The sequence below is a fragment of the Mesoplodon bidens genome (genome assembly GCF_964165515.1).
Source record: "Mesoplodon bidens genome assembly, chromosome: 17".
NCBI classification, from domain to species: Eukaryota; Metazoa; Chordata; class Mammalia; order Artiodactyla; family Ziphiidae; genus Mesoplodon; species Mesoplodon bidens.
In genome coordinates, this window is record NC_138174.1 from 2,924,736 (window position 1) to 2,943,495 (window position 18,760).

The 18,760-nt window shown below is 48.2% G+C and overlaps 1 protein-coding gene across 2 annotated transcripts in view; it reads right to left on the reverse strand.

The window, feature by feature from the left end:
- The window catches only part of MIPEP (mitochondrial intermediate peptidase), a 145,564-nt gene that overhangs the window by 18,700 nt on the left and 108,104 nt on the right, over nt 1-18,760 (reverse strand). The window contains exons 17-18 of one of the 2 annotated variants that reach the window (XM_081214382.1): nt 6,962-7,083; nt 5,172-5,245 (exon numbers count right to left, since the gene is read on the reverse strand). In XM_081214382.1, the coding sequence (XP_081070508.1) occupies nt 5,172-5,245; nt 6,962-7,083 (196 nt within the window). The remainder of the gene's footprint in view (nt 1-5,171; nt 5,246-6,961; nt 7,084-18,760) is intronic. The other variant, XM_081214381.1, reaches the window with a different exon arrangement.

The following is an 18,760-nucleotide window of genomic DNA, read 5'->3' on the forward strand; positions in this document are numbered from 1 at the left end:
GGGGAGGTGAGCTCCATGCCCTCCTCCATTCCACCATCTTGTTCAACCCCCATAACACGTTGTTAACGGCACAGCAGACATCTGCCCTTGCAGGTAAACTCTAACACTTAAGTATGCATTAACGCAGCAGGTGCCCACGGGTGGTGTGCACAGCACACCCTGCTGCAGGCGCCAGGGCACAGCGCGGGCCTAGCCATCTCCTCCTCTCAGAGGGCCAAGGCTTGACTCTGGTGCTCCTTGTCTGTGACGCCCTGGGAAGGAAGACCCCAGAGGTGAGGTGCCCTTCTCATCACACCAGGGGTCGTGACAGCATGATTCGTCTTGCTGGTGCTGACCCTGAACACCTGGCCGAGGCCAAGTTTCATGTAAAGTCATTCTCCCTTCCTTCCAGAGCACAGTATGAAAGGGGGAGGTCACCGTGCAGCCCACACTGAGGGGGCAGGGGGCACCTACGGAAACCATCTGAACTCCTGCCCAGGAGGTCTGCCCCGCTGATTCATTCACTCATTCCTGTCAGGGCGGGCTCATGGATACACACTTTATACTTTGTGTTACATCCCAATGCTGCCTTTTTTGCTCAAATTGTTGACGTTCTGGCTGTTGAGGGTTCGTTTATAGTGGGAGCCTGTCCCCCATGACACACGTGCCCATCCTCGTGTGCATTCCTGAGCATCTTCCTCCTTCCTGGTGCTGCAGGCCAGCCCTGGAATCAGCCCTTCCCCCAAGGAGCCCTGCTTCCTCTAGGGGAGAAGGTGTCAAACCAAGCTCCGGGCCCTGCCTGCTCCTAGGACCAAGGAGAGAAGTTACCATTGTACACTGTTTGTATTAATCTCCTTGGGGGACGAGGGTGACCATTTGGAACACACACCACAAATTTCTGACTTGTTTCTTGAATAAGAGTATGATGTAGTAAGAAGAGATGATATAGGATAGTTATGGCAACAACGAATGTGTTTTGAAAGCCACAAAGCTCTGCAGAAGTGTGAGTTCTTGTGATTTTAATCAGCTTACGGTGAGGCCTGGGGCTTCTAGACTTTGGTTCCACAAGTCAGTCTGGCAATACAGAAAAACAGACTGAAGGGAGCTTCGCTGAGAATTTATCTACTGTTCCTTTTCATCTTATCTTATCTGATGTTTCGTCCTTTTTAAAACTGTCAAGTTATAATGTTATATCTCTACTTTCCTACTGCTTTTGGCCAAAAGTCATAAAGCTAAGAGTTTCTTTTCTAAAAAGGAGAACAGAAATAAAGTTGTTTAATATTTAAAAATAACCACTTGGAACGCTAAAGTCTTGGGCTTTAACCTTTCCTTTCCCCACAAAATTCTTTGTGCCAAGGCTGCAGGCGAGAGCACACAGGATCCATAACCAGAGGCAGAAACGTGAGACTCGGCGGGCACCATGCTTACGCAGCTGTGGTGAGAGTCATCCCATGGGAATGACTGTGACTAAAAGCGATCATGAACCAAGTTGACAGCTTTGCCACAGAAGTCTAAAGAGCTTATATGAAAACATTACGGAAAATTTTCCTGCTCGTCGGTGGATGTCAGGCAGGCCTTGCCAGTGTCAGTGGGAATAGTTAGGACATGACACTGAAAACACACACAGACTTTGGGAATCCCTGAGGCCTCAAGGCTCAGGCCACTGACATCTTCACATTCTAAAGACCAACTCAGTGTCAAGTCAGCCTTCAAAGATCAACCGAGGAAGACGCAGGCATCGGGAGGAAGGTGGCACGTAGGAGAATGAGCCTCGTTATCTATGGAAATGGGGAAATATGACCTGCTTTGGAGGGATGACATGAGCAGAGCAGGAAGCACCTGGCAAGCGGAGATTTTTCAGTGTGTTGGTTTTTTCCTAGTTATTTAAAGATAAGTAACATCTGAACCTAAAAACTCAACAAGGGCCATTTACTCAAGAATTCTGGATAACATAAAAGAAAGATAAAGCAGTTTACAATGGAAGATGTAACCTGCAGGGACTTCACCTGTTGTTCTTGAACTGCTGAAATAATACAGCTCCGACCCCTCTTCTACCTGCTGTGGTAGAAACAATTCTCGTTCCAGGTGGGTACCAGGTATTACCTCCTTGTTACAAACTCACTGTACGTTTATCTTTTTAGAGAGACATTCGTTTTCTGAAATGGTTCTGCAGAAACGGAACTCTGGGTCATGTTCACCACAGCACACCTAAAAAGTTTTCTAGTATATGTTTTAAAAAATGGCAAAATGAATGAAAATGTCGTATCATCCTGGTTTATTTTAAGCAAAAACTAAGTTCTCTTATTACTAAGAAATGTGATACTTAAACCAGAAAACACTGTATGGAATGTACAAAGAGTTCAACTCACCCCAGAATCCTGGGCAATTAGAGTTGAATTCAGTCAGGTGTGTTGCCACCTTGTGTTTTAGTGGAGGATTAAGTAACTGAATATCCTGCTTATGACATCCTTACATGTGCTATGGATGCGTTTAACACTAGGTAAGGACACAATTTAGAAAGAAGTGTTTTGAAGTCAAATCACATTTTGTGTCCCTTATGGAAATCGACTTGGTCAAGGAATTTGGTAAGCACCAGAGCTGGTAACTGCAAATCCAATTCTGTTTTACCGTGCAATGTGACTGCTCCCCCCTGCCGCCCCCCGAGGAAGGAAATACTTCCTTTCTTAACCACTATTTTGTTTTCTTCCAATGGTGTTTAGAGTTTTGAGAAGAAAAAACTATAGACGCTTGAAGAAAAATCTGTGTTGCCACACGTGGATCTTCCCTGAGGCTCCTGGGCACACAGGGCGGCGCTCCCTTCAGACCTGACGGCGACTCTAAAGAAGGCGCGACTCTAAAGAAGGCGAGCAAGCTCAAGGTTCACCTGTGAGGTGTTTATCGTTCAGAGATCAAAAGCACTGGTGTGTTGGATTTGAGTAGGTCATACGAAGAGCACCAGCACGGGATCCTGACTCTAAGGAGTGGCTCGGCGTTCACCTGAAGCGTTGTTGTGTCTTCAGTAAGGTTAACAAAGGTGGCATTTGGTCACAGAGGGACGTAACTGGAAGGTACGGATTCTTTACCCTCTGCTACTTAACATACGTCTTCGCATTTACCTAGTAAGTAGTTAAATAAAACAGATGACGCACCTTTAAACATTGCATTTCCATCCCAGAATTAATACCAACTAGAATGTCGATGCCTTCGTATCACGACGCTGAGTACTCTCGGTCACCCCTCGGGCCACCCCGATGCTATCAGCCACCATGCAGGACGCTCTTGCTTTGGGGGTGCAGGCTGGCCGTTCGCACACAGGAAGAGGGGACACCACTGCTGATCTTGTCTTACAAACCCAACCCTACGGAGTGACGACTGGCGTAGCACCCTCTGCGTGGGCCCCGTCCACCCGCCGTGTAACAGATCACGTGACTAAGGAGGTGGGCAACGCTTACAAGCCGAGCTGTTCTATCACTGGTGTCGGCTGTGACCTGAATACGTTCTCATTTCTAGTTTGAACCACAGGCTTGTTTTTCTCTCATGAGTGTGAGTTTCAGTGTGGAAAAATATTTTTTCTTCACACAAAAATGTTTCATACGAAGAACAGAATTTCCACAGAGATGATAAAACCATCTCGGAAGCAGAGCAGAAAAATACACCAACCAAAAGACAACACTGTAAAGGATTTAGTATTTTTCTTTTGCTGGAGCCAAATGTAAGCTAATATTTATGTGCAGATGGCGTTTAGACCCTGGTGTCAGGAAGGATAAACTAAGCACCGCTGCTGAGAGAGAGCTTTCCCACCAGAACATCCGCATGAGGACCAGCCCTGGAGCCTCTGCTGCCCCCACTCACAGCGGGCTGTCCACGCGGCACCATAAGCTACCAGCCCAAAGGGCGCCATGTCATGAGCCGAGTAATTTCCCGAGTCCACAAGGGGCCCGCGGCCGGCATTCCTACCCAGGGAGCTGCTCAGAGCTCGGTCCCTGTGGTCGCAAGTCCCAGGCTCCAACATCTCTGCTGCACCACAGGGCCGGGACCTGAGCTGTTCCGCCATCGGTAAGAGGGTACTGATCACCCGACCTGAGAGGGCTGCTGGAAGACTCCCATCAATCAGTACACGAAACCCATTTAAAACAGTGACTGGACGTAGCAGAATTCAACAAGGGCCGGCAGGATCAGCCAGAAAAGTGGGGGGCATCACAAGCCTCCTCGTCGAGAGGGTGGCCCGAGGCGCAATCACTGATGGGAGACCAGGGTGTCACCCCCAAAGCACAGCAGGGCTACAGGACACTGCAGGCAGCCTGGGCTGGCTGACCGAGCCTGGACGAACAAACCCTCCCAGAAAAGCTGACGGAATCGAGGTCCCCAGCAGGATTTTGTCACCTCCAGTGCCTGGCATGTGAGCAGCTACAGCCCTGCCCGAGGGGACAGCAGGTACAACAGATGTGCGCAAGGGACGTCACCTCAACCCATCACGAGCGGGACTGCTCCGTTACCACTAGGAAGACAGCATCCCCCTAAGACTGGGAGTCATCTCCTGAATGCACTTTCATCAGACAGTCAGAGGGACCGGCCGCATAGAACTGCCGGCGTCCTGAGAGCACCCAGTATCACCCACGTTTCCTTGAAATATTTCTGAGAACATTCTAAGAAACATCATGACGGTCACCTCCATTCACAATTAAATTTTCAGTGGAAATACTTAAAAAACACCTAGGAAAACAAGCATCGTGAGATGTCTAAGAGAAGAATTAGGTTCTAATTTTTTGAGTAAAAAATCCACCCTGATGCCTTGGAATTTCTAACAAATGTATTGCTAGGCTTCATAAGGGAATAAGAAATGAGTTCTTTAGGCCAGAGAAACACACTGTAACCTATTAAAATCTGAAAGCAAATTTTCTGAGAATTTACAATAACTTAAGTTTCCTATTAGAGTATTAGTAACATTTTGAGAGTTCAAGCCTGAAATTTTTTCTCAATCTCAATAAATCACACTCACTAACTTATTTGGGACACCATGAAACAGATGCTCAGAACAAAGTGCACAGCTGAAGCATCATGTCTTTAAAAGAAAAAACAAATAGACAAAATTGGAAACATCTTTCATCACAGATGACACAAAACAAAACCCAAAGTGCTAATGTTAACACACAAACCTTAAAAAACAAAAAGCACATCTCACGTGGGCTTACCTTGCACCATGAGCAGGGGCTCCTTGCCCCCACCGTGCGCCAGCATCTCCCGGCGGTAGCGCTCCCCCGCCGCCCTGGGAAGAAGAGGACTGTCACTGGAGCCTGCATGCACGCACCCACCCCCGCCCGAGTTCCCCAAATGAAGCCACACTGATATCAAATTCAGAAAAGCCTCCCTTCATTATCTTCTGGCTTCTAAAAATCTCATACCGATTTTTAACCTACTCTACGAAGACAGACCAGCAGTGATACATTTACTATAAGAGCAAGCATGCTCTTTCTAGAAAGGATTTATGTGGTACAGAACAAGTAGAAAATCATACCCCATTCTCCATCATCTATAGGATTCATCTAAAGTGAGATTTGAAATCATTTATGCTCTTCTATCAAAAAAGAATTTGAAATGGCACCCAACAGAGAGAAAAATAACACTCTGACCCAAGAGTAAGTCAAAAAAGCTGTCAGGAGAGGGTTAATTACACCAGGAAGCCCTGGCTAAGGATAACAGAGAACATTTCTGCTGTGTGCTGCTCTTCGTCAGCTGGATTCGATAAGGAACAGTGTCCGTAACACTCGAAGGGGGGCAGACAGAAATTCTCTAAATTCATGGCCACTCTCTTTCTTTAAATAGAAAATGCGATTCCTTTAATGCACATAACTGAAGTTAAATAAAGTATGTTTTCATTCCACTACTTCCGGAGGAGCTTTACGTGGGCAAGTTTGCCAACAGGGTCTCTAATCGGAGATGTTGCCAGCGCTTCACCCTCAGCAACAGGATGACATCAAACGCTCATCTTGGCTCCACCCTGAAGGGAGCACTGAGGCCCCGCTGCCCCGAGGCAGGGGGCGTGGACAGGGCAGCTGAGAGGCCCCGCCTGGCCTCGGCCCTGCTGCTTCCAACCGGGAGACTTTTCAGGACTGGGATCAAAAGGGATCTTTTGGTAGAGGTCAGAAATTTTCTAGTCCACTGAGCCTTTTTACTAGCTTACTTTTACATGCCCATAAAGGTATAGCAACTGCATGTGTAGGTGAGAATGCATACATAAACAAGATATAAATACTGGGGAATACATGTATTTAAAAGTATATGGTTTTCTAGTAAAGTGTGATTCCCTTAAACAAGATAGTATTTTGCCTATTTTATAGAAATCTTCAGTAAAGAATTATAATGCCCAGAATTGATTTATGGTACTCAATTTGGGCTTCAGAGCCTTTGAAAATAATAAAATTTAAAAAGCAGACCAAATGTCTACAGTGTGCAGGGGGTGGAGGACACAACAGCACGTGGGCACCGAGCTGTGACACGTCTAAGAATTCTGTTACATCAGACTCAAGTTCAGAGATCCCGGAATTGAATGTGATGATTCACTGCCGAAGAGCTGAGGGGATCGGCGAGGGGGGAGACGGGACTAGCAATCAGCAGACCTGGTTCTCATCTTAGTCCAGTCGTTCACTGTGAAGCCTTGAACAGATCACCCCCTCTGAGCCTCAGTTTCCTCTTACGGAAACTCCTGCTCTGCCAAGGCTGCTGGGACTAATGTAATAACCTGCGTGGGAAACTCGAGGGCGCTCCCGGCATCGCCACCTGCGCGGCGAGGCCGCCTGACCCTGCGACCTGTGTGGTGCAGACAGACAGCTCTGAATGACCGTGAGACCAGGCCTCAGTCAGCGCTCGGCTTTCACAGGAAGCTCCTTCTAAGGACCCGTGGCGCCAGGTCCGGGCTCCCGCTGGGAAGAGGCCCCAGCATCCTGCGGGGACGCAGCAGGCCGTGAGACCCCCGGCTTCTTACCTGTTAAATGGATCCCGGAGAAAGCACTCCCTCCAGACCATGGACGCCACTGCCCTGGACACCAGGTAGGAGTAGTACTTGGCGCCGTAGCCCACGAGGTGGCTGAAGCGCAGCTGCCAGGCCTGCCGGACAGAAAGGAAACGGGAGGTGGTGAGGCTGGGCCCAGTGCAGGGAGGCACGCAGGCACCCGCAGACGTGCCTGTTATGTGGCGCCCTCGGGGCCCCCTCACGGGGGTTACTTTCCACGTGGTGCACACTGGGAGGACTACAGCGCGTCCCCTCAGAACCCTCATGCCGAGCCCCGATCCCCAGGACCTCGGAGTTAGACTGTCTGTGGAGACGGGCCTCTAGGGAGGTGATGGAGGTAAAGCGAGGCCACCGGGCGGCCCCAGGGCTGGACACGTAGGTCCTCGTGCGACGGGGGAGACCACGCCAGGACGGGGCAGGAAGGCGGCCTCAGGAGAACCAACCCTGACGCCGGACTGTTCTGCACAGGTTCACTGCCCCGGACTCGCGTCTGGCAGAAACAGGGAGGACGCCCGGACACACGGCGCAGCGTCAGCAACGGGGCAGCACGCGCGTCCCCCGATTCCGGCCTGCTGGGAAGCCCGGCCACTGGGTCGGGAGAGGGCGCTCTGGCCTGGCACTGGGTGCCGTTCTTTTTGAGGACAGTGACGTTGTTACTATAAGAAAGGCCACGTGAGTTCCCAGGGAAGGATACCCTTCCACCTGAAAACTTTTCCTACAAATACTGTTCTTTTTCTGGACCTACAAGCTGAAAACAAGTACGTTCTGGGTGGTTAGTCAAAGAGGGTTATCCAAGTGCAAAGGCATAAGCTGCTCACAGCACAGTCATGGCACCACTGCTAGAAAGGGTGTCCGCTTTCCAACCAGTATGCGACTGGAAGCGAGGGCGGGCTTGCGAGCTGTGTCCCTCCGTCTGTGTGGGACGTCTCGCCCGGCCCTCTGTGAAGGCGAGACCCCAGGGGTGGGGCACCACAACCCAGGGCCGTGGTCCCCGACTCCACGCGGCCACCGCTGGTGCTGGGCGGTACCATCGCAAGGCTGTCACAGTAACCAGACCCCCAGGCACAGGTGCCAGCACCCGGCAGAGCAGAGGTGCCGAGGCCCGGCAGGATCCACACCTGGAGACCTGGACACAGAGAGTCCACAGCGCCTGCCTCCCAGCAGCCTCCCACCTGGACAGAGCTACTTAGGCATGGCGCACACCTTGCTGTCTTGTTCTTAAATGACAGGTTTCCATACCTCAAGGCATGCTAAATAAATTATTCCACCTGACACCTTTCATCAGCGGTCTGTAAGTTTATGGCACACTAAGACCTACAGTCCCACTGCTGTGTGACCACAAATCGCTGAACTGATCATTCAGCCTAAAGTTAAGTCCCACTTCACTCCTTCACCTGGAAAAATAAAAGACAGCATCTCACTTTAAGCTCTGGAATTGTTATCCTCTTCCTTTTATCTCCAAGTTCCCTTCTTCTGAAAGGGACCTTTGCCAGATGAACAAAAGTTTTCACCCATCCTTTGAAGCGCAAGGTGAGGATCTGGTCTTAAGAACAAAGCACTCAGATCTCTTTTGTTCTGACTAGAGGTGGGGACCGTCCCATCCTCACGCGAGCCCTCCATCTGTCTGTCTTGAGTTAGACAATCTCAGCGATCCGCACTTCAGACAAAACCTTGGAGCGGGAGCGGCAGCGCGGGGTGGGGGGGCCCGTGAGCACAGCTGCCAGCTGGAGCCCTGGCGGGAGGCCCTCCAGGGATCCTCACCTGCTACAGCCCCCTCCTTACCCAGGACACTCATCTGTCCAAATCAGAGACGGCCCAGGAATGGAAAGCGGCAAAGTAGCCAGTCACTTACACCTGGTTTCAGTTTCAGACCTAGATGAGGGACTCGTGCAGAGTCAGCACCCAGTAACTAAGTGTTAGAAGTTGAACGACCGAGCTAATCGTTTCTATTATCCTCTCAAATAGCACATTTATCCACTTCCAGTTACACATGTATAAGTGCATTTAACTAAAATTTTAAAACAATCTTATTACCAGAATATTAAACCATGTGAGAACAGAAACGACATCACTGCTTTCTTGGTCTGGGTCACACAGAACTGAAATTTCCTTAAGAGCAAGGTCCACGAGGCTGTGCCTGTGTCTAGATTCAGCACGGGGCTGGAGCACAGCAGGAACTCAGCAGCTGTCTGCTGGACGGGTGGACAGACAGGTGGACAGATGGATGGACACTACAGGATTCTGTCACTACAGTGATGCTCCGTGTTCCCGACAGACTGGACTTTGGACTGAGATGAGGAATAACATCCAGATCACAACAAGAGGACATCACAGTGCTACAAACACATTTTGGATCTCAGGCTATTAAAAATAGCCTTTTGTTTTTTTAAAGAATTCTTTGACTACATTATATGACAGTTACAACTTCTGAGGCTAGTTTTGGCACCAAATGTATGGCAGCTGTGTGGTGTTTCCTCATGTGTGATTCGATCTCCGTCAAGCTTCACAGACTCTAAACAAGCCATGGGCCAGCAGCACCACACAGGCTTCACAGTGCAGCTGCTGTAATAGGACTAAAGGACAGCAAGACAGAAAGCAGCAAACTCCTGAGCTAGGCTAGGCTCTGTGGGCAGACCGCCGGGCTTTTCACATTCTCCGAGCACAATAGTGCTGGCTTGTGGACTATGTCCCATGACACCCAACCTTGGGCACCCAGCAGTGTCCATTCAACCACAATAGTGAGCAGGAGACACCCCCTCCCACCTGCCTTCTCAGGTTCGTGTTCTCTCTTTCTTAATGTTTCCCATGAAGTAATACAGACTAGTACTTCTAATTTAATAAAAAGTCCCCACTGACATTTTACCGAAACCCATGAAACAACAATGCGAAACAAACAGTAATTCTCAGTTTGGAATAAAACTGAGAATTTATTTTAGATGAAACACAGCCGTTGTGGTGGATACACTCTCAGGGGGCCTCCGTGGATGCCAGTGTGAAATCCCGTCACCGTGAGTGTGGCAGGACCAGAGCCTTGTTTCTGACCACCAGAGCTGGCAAAGGAGGCAGGATGTCACAGCCACAGCGAGTTATCTACTTGAGATGTCTGCAGACCCACTGCAGAAACCCTCCTGCTGCCCGAGGCCAGCGGCCCTGGTGGGAAGGCCCACCAGCAGGGACCCTGTGGGATCTTGGGATGGGGATTTAGGACCTGGGGGTGGCCTCTGGGGCCCAGGGGTGTCCAACAGCTGACAGGAAGCAAGAAACTGGGCACCTCCATCCTACAAGCGCACAGACAAGAATTCTGCCGAGCGACTTCCCTGGTGGCGCAGTGGTTAAGAATCTGCCTGCCAATGCAGGTGACACGGGTTCAAGCCCTGGTCCAGGAAGATCCCACATGCCGCGGAGCAACTAAGCCCGTGCGCCACAACTACTGAGCCTGCGCTCTAGAGCCTGCAAGCCACAACTCCTGAGCCTGCATGCCTAGAGCCCGTGCACTGCAGCAAAGAGTAGCCCCACTCACCGCAACCAGAGAAAGTCCGCACACAGCAACGAAGACCCAATGCAGCCAAAAATAAATAATTCAAATAAATAAACAATTTGAAAAAATAAAAGAATTCTGCCAAGAACCCAGGTGAAGCAGCCAAGCCCCCAGGTGAGCCGTGGGCCCGGCCAACACCCCGACTGCAGCCTTGTGGGGCCCCAAGCACAGGGCGCGGCCACACGGGGCTCCACCTCCTGACCCGCGGGGTCCGTGAGCTGTGTGCTGCTGCAGCCACTAGGCGCGCGGTAGTTTGTCCCGTGGTGATAGAAACTAACGCCGTTATCTATTTCAACATGAGAGCTGTGTCCAGAAATACTAACAAGAGAAGTAAATGGAAAATATGGAAGGGCACCTATATTTATTAAATGTATACCCCTGTGTCTTCATGGATATCTTTTTTTTTTTTTTTTTTTTTTTTTTTTTTTATGGTACGCGGGCCTCCCCCTGTTGTGGCCCCTCCCGTTGCGGAGCACAGGCTCCGGACGCACAGGCTCAGCGGCCATGGCTCACGGGCCCAGCCGCTCTGCAGCATGTGGGATCTTCCCGGACCGGGGCATGAACCCGTATCCCCTGCATCGGCAGGCGGACTCTCAACCACTGCGCCACCAGGGAAGCCCATGGATATCTTTTGAGGAAGGTATTTTTACAAATGCTTCATAATTTTCAGTAAATATTTTAACAGCTTCCATTTTACAACAGACTCAAAAGCGTAATTTGGTCAAGGCTGCCGGCAGAGACTGCCCAGTACCCCTCGCCCATTCAGAAGCAGAACTGCCCCCTCTGCTGCTCAGCTGGAGCAAGGCCTGTGGCCACAGTTCTCCAGGCCTCCTCTGGGCTCAGGGTGGCTGTGCACCTACTTCCTGCAACCCGATGTGAATGGAGAGAACGTACTTCCCAGGTGCTTCAAAAGAGCTGCTCACGCCCTCGACCTCCTTCCCCTTCCTGCTACCCTTAGAGAAGTGAGAACCGGACCCACACCTGGGACTCAGATAAGCCACATGCGGAGGAGCCGCCAGCCCACTGGCCCTACCTGCTCAGCTCTGCCTTGCTGGGCAGGAGGAAAGGAGCTTCATCTTACTTACATCACCGTATTGGGGGTCTCTGTCACAGCAACTTAGCCTGTACTCCAACAGACGACCACACAGGATTCAGGCCCGGCTGTCTGTCTAACGCAGGGCCCCTGCCTCACTGCTGCTCTGCGCTGCACACCCCACTACACACCCCACTGCACACCCCGCTGCACACCCCACTGCACACCTCACTGCTGCTCTGCACTGCACACCCCACTGCACGCCCCAAAAGCATCTAACGTGGGACCTACAAAAGCATCTAACGTGCTGCCTACAAATGTGAAAGTTGCAACCGTCTTGATTTCAATTCCTGACCCCCCAGCAGATCCCCATGCCATATTCCTGGGTTTATACTTGACACCTACAACTTGTAAATTAATTTCCATCACGTCAGCTTCAACACATATCAGAACACACCACGTAGCTATTTTTACAGCTAAAAAGGAAAGCCCCTATACAAGTTGATGTAAGAGCGAGTATTATACCAAGAATAAGTTAAAATGCTGACACTGCTGGACCAGGGGGAGGACTCGGGGACGTGCGGGTGGCTCAGCACTGACATCGGCAAGAATGTGGCTGAAGCACAATGACACCAATCCTAAGTATGACAATAGTTACAATGTTAACACTGCTCTCCAACATATAAAAATACGCAGCAGCCACAAATCCCTCCTTCATGTTACCATAGAAGTCTGAATAATTTCCAAAGTGCCCATGTGGGAATTTTATAAGATCTCAATGACAACTAGAAACCATTTTCTCTGCTAATGGCAGACTTACGGCTCATTTTAAGGAGACTAGACCCAGTCTTATAAGAAAAAATGACTTCTAACTACCTGACCGAATCTCTTTAGGGAATTAATAGTAACACAAAACATTAACCGTCAACTCTATTTATATATAAATATTGAGAAAAAAGCTCTGCAGAACAAAATTTAAAACCCCCTGGAAATACCTGTATGTGTCTATCAAAAGCAAATCCATGAGCAGAACAAAGATGTAACCAATTCACATGGAAATGCATTTATTAGATGGAACATGGGAAGGTAACGTTAATCTAATTAAATGAGATAATTAGGTGAAAAGCAATAAACAGAACTGGAAACTAGACATGCTGGGTTTTTTCTTCCTAATCTGGGTTTTTTCTTCCTAATCAAAGCTCCTTAATATTGCTTTTCCCCTTGCCTGTAACATCTCAAGGAAAAAATGGCAGATTCTTCATTTTAAAGGAACCCGTGGTCAAGTAATAAGGACTTCCACAGAAAAAGAGAGCCTCTGTGGTCAGGAGGGCAGCCCAGGGGAGCAAGGCGGGCCTCCACAAGGACAAGACACAATCCGGAAGCTCTGGTGTTGGTACTAAAACAACCAAAACACACTCACAAAACGGCAACAGTAAGTCCGTACCTATCAATAATTACTCTAAATGTAAACGGATTGAATTCGCCAATCAAAAGACACAGATGGGCTGAATAAACTAAGAACAAGACCCAACAATATGCCGCGTTTAGCTTTAGTCTTTTCAAGGAACTAGAAAAAGAAGAACAAATTAAGCCCAAAGTCAGCAGAAGGAAGGAAATAACAATCAGAGCAGAAATAAATGAAATAGAGACTAAAAAGACAATAGAAAAGATCAGTGAAACTAAGAGCTGGTTTTTTGAAAAGTTAAACAAAATAGACAAACTTAGTTAAATTCACTAAGAAAAAAATGCACAAAGGAGTCAAATAAAATTAGAAATGAAAGAGGAGACACTACAACTGATGCCACAGAAATACAAAGGATCATAACTGACTACCATGAACAATTAGACATCAACAAAAAGGACAACCTAGAAAAATGGATCATCCATAAAACTCTAAGAGGAAAACATAGGAAAATACTCCTTCACTCGGTTGGCCTCGGCAGTGATTTTTTCAATTTGATACCAAAAGCAAAGGCAATGAAAGCAAAATTAAACAAGCTGAGCAACATCAAACTAAAATGCTTCTGAAAAGCAAAGGAAACCATCCACAAAATGAAAAGGCAACCTGTGGAATGGGGGAAAATATTTGCAGATCATATAACAAATGATATATCATTATATAATACCTAAAATACGTACAGAATCCATACAACTCAGCAGACAACAAACAGTCTGCTTAATACAGGGCAGAGGATCTGAAGACATTTTCTTCCAAAGCAAACTAACAAACGGCCAACAAGTACGTGAAAAGACTGTCAACATCGCTAATCATTACGTAAAGGCAAGTCAAAACCACAATGAGATATCACCTGACACCCGTCAGAATGGCTTAAGAATACATACGTTAAAAAAAAACAACCAAGGAGAGGGGCTGCTACTGTCTTCATGACTAAGCAGTTCAACAAAGGCGGCGGGGCCACCGTGGAGGCCAACTGGAAAAGATGGGCGTGTCCTTCGTAGATGCGGGACTTCCTGCTCGTGCATGAAGAAGCGAGCACAGAACAGGAACTCCGCGGCAGGGAGACTAGCCAAGAGCAGGGGGCGGGGCCGGTACCGAACCGGTGGGAGCAGGGGCCCCCGCAGCTCCGCCGTCCCCGCTCCCAGGGCCCCTCAGAGGTGTGTGACTAGTGTCTCCAACCTACCGGCCAGACGCCCCCTCTCCTGTGAGGTCAAGCTGAGGTACAAAGAGGGGAGGACACCTGGAACCGTCTGATGTCAACTAGGGCTCAGCACCTCCTGCAGCCAACAGGCCAGGGACCCGGGAGCTTCCCCCCCTCGCTCTGCACACCGGCTGTCAGGAACCTGTGCGGCCCCCTCCCTACCTCCCTCCGTTTCCATTCCAATGACACTGCAGCTCCAGGCCTTCTCCAGCGGTGATGATGGGGCACTGCCGATGGTGGGGGACACGGGAGGTCTCCCCCCAGCCCGCCGCGTCCTCACGGCAGCGGGAAGCCTGTGCGGCCAGCTCCCTCCTCTCTTGCTGGTTGGGACCCTGGCGCAGCGTGTCCCCGGTGTCAGACCAGAGTCCTGGGCTCAGGGCCACCACCACCAGCATGGTGCCCCTCTCCCCTCTATTCTCTGGTCAGCACCCGGATCATCCTTGTGGACGGGCTGGGGAAGGTGATCTATGGACGTGGGGACGAAAACACACTTGCTTCATATTTTCAAAATACTTTCCCAGTTCCAAAGGAGTTTTATCGTGCCCTCAAAGTCTCCACAGAGAGAAAACTGGAGAGGCCGTTCCTCCTCCCCTGACCTCCTGGAGACCTTGCCATCTACACCGGCAGCGGCGGCCGGCACCTTACCCACAGGTGCGCACGTGCTCGCGCTCCCCGCCGGGGAGCTTTGGTGTGATGGCTCCAAAGTCATCCACCTCTCCATGCACAGGGGAGCCTTCACAGACGCCGCCCTCACAGCCACACTGCAGCCGGGGAGGCGGATGCTAAACAAGGGCCACCCGGCCTGGCACTGATCACTGTGAGACTCCCGGACCCTCACCTTGACCACGCCCGCCTGGCAGGGCTGCCGTGCGGATTACACGACGGCAAGTAGGGGAGAGGCCGCACTTTGCCAGCCGGGGGGGCCTCCATTTATCAGCCACAGACCTGATCCTCCGCAGTCGGGGACAACACTGGGACTAGCACGGTGTCCTCAAGAGACAGTCACGGAAAGCAGGTAAAAAGGTAGGAAAATTAGAACCAAACTGCTGTAATTTGGACATAACTGACATCTGTAAATCCAAATTCTCTTTCTGTAATTAACTAGTTTCAATAATCCCTGAAATTATTAAGATGTCAACAAATAGGTAAAAAAAATAATGTACTGACTATACACACACACACACAGAGTCAATTTCTGAAGTGACAAAAGATATGTACCCAACTACCTTGGTTGGAATAACTGCCACTTTGCAAACTCACTTCCTAACTCGCACGGTGAAAGGTCCCTCTGCATCATATTAAAAGTATATCTGCTATTAACTTTCATTTGTGTTGCCTATGATGTGTTAATACAAAAGGTAGACGTGTGCAGTGAAGAAATATGTCTCACTAAGGGTGATGCTCCTGGTGAGATGAGACTGAGTTACAGAGAGGTAAGAACACGCTCCCCCTTGGAGCACGCAGTCCCTGCCCCACGTGTAAGGCAGGCCCTGGGCCCCTGCCAGAAGTTCCTTGAGCGGCAGCACAGAAGTGCAGCCCGGGGCTCCCGATGCTATGTCATCTGCAGGTCGTGTCACTATCTGCATTTTGTACAGAGTAACTGACATAAAGCTCGTGACTGACCCACTGAAACTACCAGGCTGCCTGCTTTCAATCAACATGGCGTCAGTCCTCCCCGATTACCTCGTCTGAAGAATGTCCAAAATCCCTGATGTAACAGCTTTCAGCAATTTCTTACCAACCCCCCCGCACAAAACGCTGCTATATTTGTGGTTGAAACATACGGAAAACCTGGGTAATGCCCAACAGTGCACACTATTGCAACTCAAAACAAGTGCTGGATAAAATGAATCAACACCTAAGTATTATTATAAATTTCATATAAAAATACTATCAGGGGCTTCCCTGGTGGCGCAGTGGTTGAGAGTCTGCCTGCCGATGCAGGGGACACGGGTTCGTGCCCCGGTCCAGGAGGATCCCACGTGCCGTGGAGCGGCTGGGCCCGTGAGCCATGGCCACTGAGCCTGCACGTCCACAGCCTGTGCTCTGCAACGGGAGAGGCCACAGCAGTGAGAGGCCCGCGTACCGCAAAAAAACAAACAAACAAAAAATACTATCAACTAGCATTACTTCACAATGCTATAATAATAGGTGCTACGGGTAGGCTTTCTTCTCATATCTCCTGAGTGTGAAAGTTCAAGGTGTGATCTTCCAAAGGGTCAGCTGTGAGCAGTGGCTTGTTTAAGGCTGAAATGGACTGATGGCCTTTTACCTCCTTCTAAATCTCTAGGGTACTAAGTCTCACTCCACGTCACAACAGCCAGCACACCTTCTGTGCTAGCTGACCTCCAGCTGGCCTAGCAGTTCAACGTCCTCCTCGCGGGAAGGAGCACAGCCCACCAAGTGTCCCCCATCACAGCCCTGCCCTGCCCCCCGGTGGCTGCGGCATTCACTCTGTTTAAAAATTCAGATAAAATTCACACACCATAAAATTTAATTTTAAAGTTATTCACAAAGCTGTGCAACCATGACCACTATCAAATCGTCATCATCCCCCAAAGAAACCCCTTACCCGCCAGCACTCACTCTGCACTCCTTCCCCCAGCCGCTGACAACCACCTTCTACTTTCTGTCCCTATGGATTTGCCTATTCTGAATATTTCATATAAATGGAGTCATAGAGTAACTGGCACTTTGTGTTGGGCCTCTTTCACTTAGCGTGCTGTTTTCAGGAGTCATCCACGTTGTAGTATGTGCCAGGACTTCATTCCCTTTTATGGCAGAATAATACTCCACTGCGTGGATATACAGTATCTGCATATCCATTCATCCAGACGTCAACTAAAGTACATTTGGTTTGCTTCCACTTTTTGGCTATTATGAATAAAGCTGCTGTTAACATTAGTGTACAAATTTGGGGGCAGACATATGTTTTCATTTCTGAGTATATACCTAGGAGTGGAATTGCTGGGTCACACAGAAACTGTGTTAACTTTGAGCACTGGCCAAACTGTTTTCCAAACCTTCTGCACCACTTTGCATCCCCACCAGAGGTGTATTAAGGCTCCAGTTTCTCTACATCCTTGCCAACACTTGTTATTGTCTCTTGTTATTATATCCATCCCAGCGGGCAAAAAGTGGTAAATCTCATTGTGGTTTTGATTTTGCACTTCCTTAAGGACTAATGTTGTTGAGCATCTTTTCCTGTGCTCATTGGCCATCTGTGTATCCTCTTTGGAGAAATGTCTATTGAAATCCTTTGCCCATATTTAATTGGGGTTGTCTTTTTATTGTTGAGTTATAGGAGTTCTTTATGTACTCTTGGATATTAATACCCATCAGATATCTATTCTCCCATTCTGAGTTGTTGTTTCCCTTTCCTGATGCTGTCCTTTGACTACAAGTTTTTAAATTTTGATGATTCCAAATTATCTTTTTGGTTTTTTTGGTGATTTGTGCTTTAGCTGTCAAATCTAAGAAACCACTGCCTTATCCAAGGTCACAAATCATCACACCTATTGAGATGATCATGTAATTTTTATCCTTCATTGTATTAATATGGTGATTACACTGATTGATTTGCAGACGTTAAATCATCCTTGCATCCCTGGAATAAATTCCACTTGATCATGGTGTGTGGTCCTTTTAATGTACTGTTGAATTTGGTTTGTTAATATTTTGTTGGGGATTTTTGCATCTATGTTCATCAGGAACACTGGTCTCCAATTTTCCTTCCTGGTGTCCTTGTCTGGCTTTGGCATCAGACTAATGCTGGTTTTATAAAATTAATTTTCAAAGTGTTCCCTTCTTTTCTGTTTTTTTTGTAAGAGTTTGAGAAGGATTGCTATTTTTTTTCTTCAAATGTTTGGCAGAATTCACAGTGAAGCCATCTTCTCCTAAGCTTTTGTTTGTTGGGAGAGTTTTGATGCCTGATTCAATCACCTTACTAACTAGTAACTGGTCTGTTCAGATTTCCTATTTCTTCATGATTTGATTTTGACAGGTTGTATGTTTCTAGGAATTTATCCATTTCTTCTGGGTGGTCCAATCTGTGTGTAATTGTTCATAGTCTTCTTACAATCCTTTGTATTTTTGTATTATCAATTGTAATGTCTCCTCTTTCATTTGTAGTATTACTTGAGTTCTCGCTTTTTCTTGGTTAAGTATAGCTAACAGTTGTCTATTTTGTTTTTCTTTTCAAAAAACCAGCTCTTAGTTTCATTGATCTTTTCTACTGTCTTTTTAGTCTCTATTTATTTCTCTCTCATCTTTGTTATTTCCTTTCTTCTGCTAACTCTGAGTTTAATTTTGTTTTCTTTTTTTGTTCTTCTTCTTCTAGTCCCTTGAGGTTTATAGTCAGATTGTTTATTTGAGGTATTTCTTTTTTCTTAAATGTAGGTGTTTATGGCTATAACCTTCCCACTTAGAACCACTTTTGCAGCATCCCATAATTTTTTATGTTTTGCTTCATTTTTGTTTAAAGATATTTTAAATTTTTTCTTTTGATTTCTTTGACCTGTTGGTTTTCCAGGAGTATGTTG